Below are 9,702 nucleotides of genomic sequence, written 5' to 3' on the forward strand. Positions count from 1 at the left end.
GCCATTTTAGGGCAAGACAAGATTCACGCTAGACTTTGATTTTATTTTATATGGCTCTGTTTCATATCTTCATCAGAAATTTTCCATCTTCGTTTTGCACTTCATATTTAATGTAAGAATCTCTAATTTTATCAGAATTCTTTGTCATAAATGAAACTTTAAAAATATATATGGGCACAAAAAAGCAGTTTAGTGTTGACAAAAAGTTATAAACAGAGCATCTTTTTCTAGTGAAATATACTTTTGTGCTCGTGCCATAAACAGAGCATTCTTTGTGCAATGAACAACAGTACCTCTTCTCCCCCCTTTTTAAAATTGCACATAACTGGAATTTTATTTCATTCATATGAAATTGCTTCAATTTTCTGTTTTCTGCAGATTGCTTGAAGAAACAGACTTTCTTCTCATTTTCCTGTTTCCAATCTCTCTTTCCTCAGAAAACAGAAAATTGACATGGCAACCTCATTCCTAATCATAGACAGCATCAGCAGCACCATCACTGCCCACTTTTCATTCCCTCCCTCCCTTTTTTAGGTCTGCCTAATAATCTGAAGAGAGAGAGAGATAATAATAATAATAATAATAATAATAATAATTAAAATGGGAAAAAAACTAATCTGGAAAGAGAGGGTGCTGTGTTTTTGTGTGTTTTTTGTTAAGGGGAATGAATGAATGATCTCCATCATTCAATCCCATGTGCTGTTCCCCCTACCCTTCCTCAATCCCCATACCCTCTTCTTCTCTCTTCCGCCCTCAAAATCCCACATTCCCCTCTCCTTCCTCCTCCTCATCATCATCAACCCCTTCCTTCCCCCCTCACTTTCTGTGTTCTTCGAAAGCAAAAAGCTGATCATCTCTCGGACCAAACCCCCCCAAAAAGAAATAAACAAAACCAAAAGACCAGCCTCATGTCATAGACCACACACATAGGAACACAAAGGAATCAAAAATCATTCATCAGCTTTTTCTTCTTTATCAGAGAATCCCACCCAAATACCAACCTCCCAAGAAAGAAAGAAAGCAAGAAACAAAAAGAGAGACCCGAACACAAGGAAACAATCTCTGATCCAATGTGGGTTTCCCTTTGAACGGTCAAATCTCTCCTCCCCAGATTTCTTGAGGGGTGAAAGTTTGTGAAAGTTTAAATCTTTCTCTTTTTTATCTTCCCCTGGAGAGAGAGGGAGAGGAAGGGTTGTGTTGAAAAGTTGGTTCTTATGTAGGGTAAGAGCAATTTTTTGTTCTTTCTATTTGGTTGGTCTGAGGGAGAAATGTTGGCAATGGAGAAGGAATTTGATTCGAAGCTGAAGATTCAGGGGAATAATGCCAACAATTCGTCTAATGGAGGGAATGTTCAGAGATCTAAGAGCTTTGCGTTCCGAGCTCCGCAGGAGAGCTTCACGATTCAGGACTTTGAGCTGGGGAAGATCTATGGGGTTGGCTCTTATTCAAAGGTTCGTTGTTTTCTTTCTTTCTTATTTTTTTTCCCTTTTCTTGAGCTGGTAACTGGTATGTTCGTCGTTGTTGATTTGTTTGGTGTGCTTTCCATTGATGGCAATTTGTTTTAGTTTGTGCTTGGTTAATTGAGCTGGTTGGTGATTTTGCGTCGCTTGTCTTTCAACCTGGAAAATATCGCTCATCCTCAGCCAACAAAAAGAAAAAAAATTAATGAAAAGAAATTAATTGCTTGCATTAGTCATTGGAAGCTTTCTTGCTAGCTCATCCACTGGGGCAGTTAATTCTGTGTGAATCTCTCTTCCTTTTCGTTCTGTATGTTTCGGTCAGTATATCCACGTTGCAAAGCGTAGAATTAGAAGTAAAATATGTTGTGTGTTAGCGTGTTTCCATAGTCCATAGTATATCATGAACTGGGAATCTAGGAGAGAAATTTTAGGCGGGAGCAGTCCAGAAGAGCACATGCATTGCTCTGCTATGCTATGAGGTGATGATATATTTACAGGGCAAAGTTTGATGAACTAGTAGGAAATCTTCTGCAAGTCACTCTTCCATGCAATGTGTGTAAAATCTGTTTCATTTCAATAGGCTAGTTACTGTTAAATTGTACGAATTGCTCTCTCTCTCTTTTTGAGTGTGTTGCGATATAAAAGATTTTACCATCTGATAAGCTTGTAGATTATTCTGGTATTAGTGTTACATGTCTCATGATATCACCAGGTTGTGAGGGCGAAAAAGAAGGACACAGGAATGGTGTATGCATTGAAGATTATGGACAAGAAATTCATCACCAAAGAAAATAAAACAGCTTATGTGAAGCTGGAGAGGATTGTTCTTGATCAGTTGGATCATCTGGGCATTGTGCGGCTATATTTCACATTCCAGGACACCTTTTCACTATGTAGGTCCTGTTGGTTCTGTCTGTTCAGATTTCTATTCCTTCTTCAAGTGCTTCACCTTTCATTTATATTTTGCTGCGTTTTGCTTTCTTTTCTCTTCTTCTCTTTGGCTTGACTTTTTTCTCATCTAATGATGCTCCTTTAATTTTCTAGATATGGCACTTGAATCATGTGAAGGTGGAGAACTTTTTGATCAAATTACCAGGGTGAGTTCTTGTAAAATGACCCCTACGTTGCTTAATACTTGTCTGGTGTAGTTCTCCTGATATTACTACAATTGCCATTTACATGAAATTTGCTGTCCATGTTACTCTTTGTAGATTCGACCTGATTATTACATTAGTTGTGATTGCCCTATATAGTTTATGATTATATCACTTTTATTTATCTATTTGTAGCCTGCAAATTTCAAATTACCCTTAGATTGCAGAATCCATATCTATTGGAATGCCTTTGACCTTGTCGACATTTTTCTCTCTCCGATTTATAGATGAGGAATATCTCAAAAAGCAACATGGGCACCACCATAGTAATATGAGAAACATTCAGAAATTTTAATAAAACATACTTTAGAGGAACAATTAAAGCATGAATGGGAGCTTTCCTCCCTTTTGGCGCACATTCAGTGTAAAATCATCTTATTCAATTGCGGGGAATTTCTCCCCTCGTTCATTCCCCTCTAGAGCAATCCAGCTGCTTCTTATTCCTTGTAGAATTGCCTTCTTTTGTTGGACAGTAGCTTGGACCAGGATTCTTACTATTGAGAATCTTAGGAACAGTTCATTTTCATGGACTGATGTTGCATGTGTGAGCATTCAGGGGCATCTGTTGATCATCTCTTTCTTCGTTGTGAGTTTGCTCTTGAGCTTTGGAATCGTATCCTTAGCTCGTCTAAGATGGCATGGGTTATGCCAAGTCATGCCATCAAACTTTTTGGCCATTGGAATGCTTACGGTGGAGACTCAATGTCTTGGAGTGCTGCACCACTCTGTCTCTTGCGGTGCATTTGGAAGGAACTTAATGAAAGATTGTGTGAGGCTTTAGAACTTTGGTTGCTTCTAAGTGGTGCTCTTTACATTTGGCTTTGGATATCTTGTTTTGATGAAGCATAGTCTTGTGATGTTTTTCTTTGTTTTTTGCTTTTCTTTCTTAATTTCTTTACATATATACCTAAAATACAATCAAAGATTCTGGTTTAAACATTTTAAAGTAGAAATAGTACTAAGTTTGTGCTACTTCATGATCAATCCTATACGAACAAAGAAAAGAAACCCAAGATCATTTTTCTTACAACTCAACTATCTACCATGTTTCAGCTGGCTTTCGTTTTGCTTTATTTGATATTAGTTAGCTTGTTTTTGCAGAAAGGTCGCTTATCAGAAGATGAAGCTCGCTTTTATGCGGCTGAAGTTGTTGATGCTCTAGAGTACATTCATAATCTTGGATTGATACATCGGGACATTAAGGTAATTTTGTAATATACTTTTCTTACCCTTCATAATTTGTAAAATGCTAATGGTCACTTAAATGACAGCCAGAGAACTTGCTCCTTACCAATGAAGGTCATATTAAAATTGCTGATTTTGGGAGTGTGAAGCCTATGCAAGATAGCAGCATAACTGTCCTTCCAAATGCTGCGTCAGGTGAGAGTTGTTCTCGTTTAGAGTCGTTCCCATGAAATTTTACCTTTTCATCGCATTTGAAGTTTATTCTATTTTACTCCATTTCAGATGATAAGGCCTGTACCTTTGTGGGCACAGCAGCATATGTTCCTCCAGAGGTCCTCAACTCCTCTCCAGCCACTTTTGGGTATGGGACCCTCCACTATTCTCAGTACTAGCAAATTTGGAATAGCTTTTTTGGGGGCACGACAGTGAAACTTTTGTTGCTAACCTTGAATTCTTTTAAGGATGATAGTTTGATCTTCTGAACATATATTCAAACAGAAATGATCTCTGGGCGCTGGGCTGCACATTGTATCAAATGCTTTCAGGAACTTCTCCTTTTAAAGATGCAAGTGAATGGCTTACGTTCCAAAGAATTATAGCGAGAGATATAAGATTTCCAGAGTATTTTTCTGATAAAGCTAAGGACCTCATTGACAGGTTGTTGGTAAGCTACTGACTTGATGCTGAAAAAATTGTTTTGTAAAACATGTAACCACTCTACAAGGATTGAAAACGATTTCGTAGGTTTGTCTAGTTTATTAACCGGAAGTGATTAATTTTCCTATGCTGTCATCAGATGTCAATCTGCAATGAAACTAATGGTAGGGTTAATTTGTGGTAGTCTTCATGAGTTGATACATTGATTCATGATATGAAGGACTCTATATTAGGATACATTTGAGAAGCAATGTGAGAGAAAGAGTCCATACTCCCATCATTAGAAATCCTCATATAGTTTAGCAGCTGAAAGGTGGGGAGAGGGGTTGAAGGGGGCATAGTTTTGCCAAGATAATGTTGCTTTCTTATTGACTATTATGTGAAGAGCCTCCGTTTCCCCAGCAAGTATTGAGAGGGACCTTTCTGTGTTGACCATTCTTTTCTTTCAGATGCTTCATAGACTGGATTTCAACGTATATATGCAGCTATGATAGAACTTATGCCTTGTTTAGATAACAAGGCTAAGTCTAGTGGGAGGTTTGATGGAAGTACAGTTTTGAGCTCTTCACATGTGCTCTCCATTGGTTTTGCGAGAACAGATGGACGGTGTAATGCATGGAGCTACATTTTAACATAAGACTGAGATGACTCTCTGAGCAATAGTAGTCTTTTTCTGGCTGTCCGATATATTGCATATGCATATAAAATATCGCTGATTTTTTGTATTGGTTAGTTTATATTTTTGTTTTTGTATCTCCGGTTCTTCAACTCGTATGTGTCAAGACATGAGTTGCATGCAGATTAATCACATTATCCGGTCATGTTCAGAAATACTTTGGTTCTTTCTATTCTCACCCATTTTTATATGAATGCAGACTTAGACATTTTACCATTTGTTGCTGAACATTCCTTAACAAAATCTCGTCCACTATTCACACTTGTTTAGAAGATGATGAAAAGTAAATCAGATTCATGACATGTTTCAGTGATTTTTCCACATCCATGTGCTGATAATTCTGTCAACAGCAGTACTATGAGGTGCTTTCTTTGCTTTCTGGGAAAGGTTGAATGGACTAATATGTACATTTGAAGCAAATGGCTTCCTTGTATATGAGATCTGAATTCCCCTCCAGGTTGTCTGATATAAACGCATGTATTCCGCAACTGGGATTTATCATGTACAAGAAGATGCTGCTCACACAATATGTATGCTAAAAAGAAAATACACAAGCCAAGAAATAGTGGAGTTATTTGTGAAACAATATATGCTTAGTGAGCAAGTAAATTAAGGGGCAGAAAAAAAGAGATGGCTAGTGGTGGTTGAGGTGGGACGATATCATGTATACTGTCCTGCTGTTTGATTATGGATATTTGGTAGTGCGTGGTTATAAATGGAGAACTTCCAAAATGACTTGTCCATACAATAACTATATCAATCAAAAGAAAGGATATCGCATGGAATAAAATGATGATAGGGATCTAGGTGGTGGTATTGTATTTGCATGTTTTCATCATATAGCAGTAGTCCTGTACCTCATCCTAATAATTTGTTTAAGCTTCAATGAGATTTAACTTGGGGGATGAAACATTTGAAGCTTGAATTGTTTCTTTCGAGATAAGAAGCACTTAGTGATGGGCACCAAGGAGGTGCTCCTGTAAAACTTCGAATATTGGAACTCCAAAGGCTGTATCATGAATATTTTGGCCAATAACGTGGAGCAAATCCTTGAGTCCAACTTGTAGTTGTCACTCTGGAATTTCCTACTGATTTATTTTGAGGGAGCATGAGTTATTACGTGTAAATGGGTGCAATTACACATACAGTTAATTTGATTACTTATATAGGGAGGTAGAAGTATATGAAGCATCGTACTATGATATGTATGAGATTTTTGAAATATGTAAATTTGTATGTAGGAGGACTGAATTTTGGAACCTTATTTTTGTTGCAATTTGTGCTTTTGAGACTGCCACACAAAACGTCTCAGTTTAATTATGAATTTTGTAGTTCAATGGGGTCAAAAATAAAAAAATTATAGGTCAATCGGTCTCTTTTTATGAAAAAAGAGATCATCTTTCTCGGTGAAAGTGATTGCCCCCGTCAAGTATACCACGGACTATCCTATATGCACCTCATGTTGCTTTACAGAGCGTGGCAAGTGTAGTTTATAAATGCCCAAGTAATTGTGTGCAGGACATTGAACCTACCCGAAGGCCAGGCGCTGGACCTGATGGTTACAACGCACTCAAAATGCACCCGTTCTTTACAGGAATTGACTGGAAAAATTTAAGAAAGCAAATGCCACCAAAACTAGCTTTGGAGCAAGTGGTACAATTTATTTGGTTTTGAAGCATATGGACATCCAAACATTTGGGATATCATTTTAATGGAACATCTTTTTGTAGGTTCATTCAGGGGATGCTGATGATTCTCAGGAATCTTCATGGAACCCTACTCACATTGGGGATGGTGCATTGAGGCAAGTTGAAGGAAATAGCGGTCCTGCATCATCTTCCGAATCATCTGCTCATATAACTAGGCTCGCTTCCATCGACTCCTTTGATTCTAAATGGTATCACTTCATCTGCTTGAAATTTGTCTACATTGGTCATTATTTCTGTCTGTTACAAATGAAAAATAAAATTAGCTTGTTGTTTTGGTTCTTTAGTTTCTTTGGTGAGGGATATGGGAAAAGCGGTAAGATGCACGGTGTAAATAGTTCAATATGCAAGTAAAAAAGGGTTGTATATGACAATTGGCATCCCATCCTTATCTAAAGAGTGTCAGGACTTCTTGTTCGTTTGAAATTGATATTAAGACGGTCTATCAGAATTCAGGTTATTCTTGTTGCTCAATTTTGTGGTTAGATGGTGCTTAGTGTTCTCTAGTGCGTGAAAGATGGAAATTACTTGATGCTTGGTTGAGTGTATGTATATTAATCTACTTATTCTATACACACATTTCGACTTTAGAGGTGATGCCGTCTTAGGAAATGACACTGTTGGACTTAACTCAACGGCTGATGGCATATTCTTATCAGTCTCCTATTCTGCCCATATTTTGGATTTTGGCTTCCATTTAAGTTTTTAATTTGTTGCGTTGCTAGAATTTTTTCAAGCAGAAAGTTGTTTGAGTTGTCATTTTTGTGTGGCTTTGGGCTACTATTAGTTAGCATGGTTTCTATGATTCTTGGGCAATCTGACAACCTTAACATGACAGGCAACAATTTCTGGATCCCGGGGAATCCGTCCTCATGATCTCGACGGTGAAGAAAATAAGGAAGCTGACAAACAAGAAGGTTCAGCTTATTCTTACTAATAAGCCCAAATTAATTTACGTGGACCCGGCAAAACTAGTTGTGAAAGGAAATATTATCTGGTCCGACAATCCTAACGACCTCAGTGTCCAAGTCGCAAGTCCTTCAAGCTTCAAAATCTGCACGGTACATCTCTTTTCTCTGTTATATTTTGAGCTGAGTTTTCTCGGTCAAATTCTCTGTGCAAACTATTTTGCTGATAAAATTATAATGTACTCTCGAGTTCTGCTGGGACATTTAGCTGCAGAATATGTTTGGGTTTCAATTGCATAGCCATATAAGTACTAATCTTCATCGACATCAACCATCCAATCAATTTGACCTCAAAAAATGGCCAACTGATGTTTTTTTTTTTTTTTTTTTTTTCTATCTTAGTAATTTTGTGATACAAGAATAAGTGAATCTGACAGCTCTGATTGGGATGCTTAGTGTATTAGAAAACTGTGAGGCATTGTCTATGCATCGTAACATAAGATGAGGACTGTTGGCAACATTTCTTGCTTTATTCCCAAGACTAATTACAGGCATAGCACATTCGTGCATTATTTTTCTCTACCCGGCATACTATGATTGGTTGACGCTCTTCCATCTCTTTAATTAGCTGTTCGTTTGCCTGATTCGATTTGCTGCTGTTACAGCCAAAGAAGGTAATGTCATTCGAGGATACGAAACAGAGAGCGTGGCAATGGAAAAAGGCGATTGAGGGTCTTCAAAGTAGGTGAGACTCCAACACTTTCGGATGTTCCGATACTGTAGAGGCGCAAAGGGGGGGTACTCGAAGCAATCAACCCCCAAGAAATTTTTTACACGACAGACAAGCGAAATTCGAAGTTCGGGATTCAGAATTTAGGTGCACAGTGTATCCCCCCTTAAAATCTCCTTCCCAAATTCTGCTGGTAACTGATGCAAATGGCAGGACCAATTTTCTATCTTTTTTTTTTCTTTTTTTCCCCCCTTTTCCCTTTTTTCCCCTTTTTATTTTATAAATTGTTTGATGTAATTCCAAGCTTGTTTGTAAAATGGAAAATGGTTGTAGGGATTCTAAGGGGGGTTTCTCTTTTATAATTTTGTTGTAACTTGTAAGAACACTCAGCATCAATTTATTGCAAAAAAAAGCAAGACAGACACAAATTCTCTGCAGACACTTTACCGGTCCAACTTGGTCTCTCATTCTCATCGGATAGAAGTCAACGTTGCACAGCTCAGAGCACCCAAGCTTTGCAAAATTATATAGTAATATCACTTTCTCCTTTGTTTATATATTTTGTTAATTTTAACATTTCTCAGCTCTTCTTCTTTACAAGATTTTTCTTGATTTTTTTTATCCTTAATTTCTGTAAAAATCTCAATCCATATTCACTACATTTCATCATTAGTGCAATTTTACCACGTCGCGGGGTAAAAAAATGGATGAAATTCTCGATGCGAGCTTCCAACTATAGTCGATGCTTACTAAATCGCCAAAAAAGAAGTTGCTATAGTTGTGTAAAAAATCGCTAATTACCAAAATTAAGTTAGTTCACATTATAAAAAAAATGTTATTAATCACATATCATTGCTACTTTTCATAAATAATCAAAGAGCTACTTTCTTTTTTTAAATAAGAAACCTCACTAGTAGCATGTATGAGTTATTACCCGCATCAAAATTCTTCTTTTTTTTTATGAGGAAATTGATATATGCTTTGAAAAGTTACTAATAGGTTGGGAACTACTTTTTCTAGGGCAAGGTTACTAAGAGAATAGAGAAATTATCAGTTACTCATAGGTTTTCAAACATAAAAAGTTTCACCATATGTTGCGGGAATAATTACTTAGTTTTCTGAACGGACAATTATTAATTATAATAAAATGTTATTTCTTACATGAAAAAAGTTCTACTTATTGAAACCTACTCGTTTACTTTGATAAGGAAAAGTTACAATCACCA

General features: G+C 37.1%; 1 protein-coding gene across 1 annotated transcript; it reads left to right on the forward strand.

Annotated features, from left to right (window-relative positions):
* The first annotated feature begins 642 nt into the window (after positions 1–642).
* Positions 643–8,917, forward strand: LOC115663400 (3-phosphoinositide-dependent protein kinase 1-like). Its single transcript, XM_030585402.2, has 11 exons — positions 643–1,451; positions 2,173–2,353; positions 2,505–2,557; positions 3,716–3,817; positions 3,886–3,994; positions 4,082–4,160; positions 4,298–4,463; positions 6,651–6,785; positions 6,863–7,029; positions 7,677–7,899; positions 8,412–8,917. The coding sequence occupies exons 1-11, from the start codon at positions 1,269–1,271 to the stop codon at positions 8,493–8,495; spliced, it is 1,482 nt and encodes a 493-aa protein (XP_030441262.1). The 5' UTR covers positions 643–1,268; the 3' UTR covers positions 8,496–8,917.
* The last annotated feature ends 785 nt before the right edge of the window (positions 8,918–9,702 follow it).

The sequence above is a fragment of the Syzygium oleosum genome, unplaced genomic scaffold, assembly GCF_021117445.2.
Source record: "Syzygium oleosum isolate NSW1041296 unplaced genomic scaffold, Sole_v2.1 Sole_v2.07, whole genome shotgun sequence".
Lineage (NCBI taxonomy): Eukaryota > Viridiplantae > Streptophyta > Magnoliopsida > Myrtales > Myrtaceae > Syzygium > Syzygium oleosum.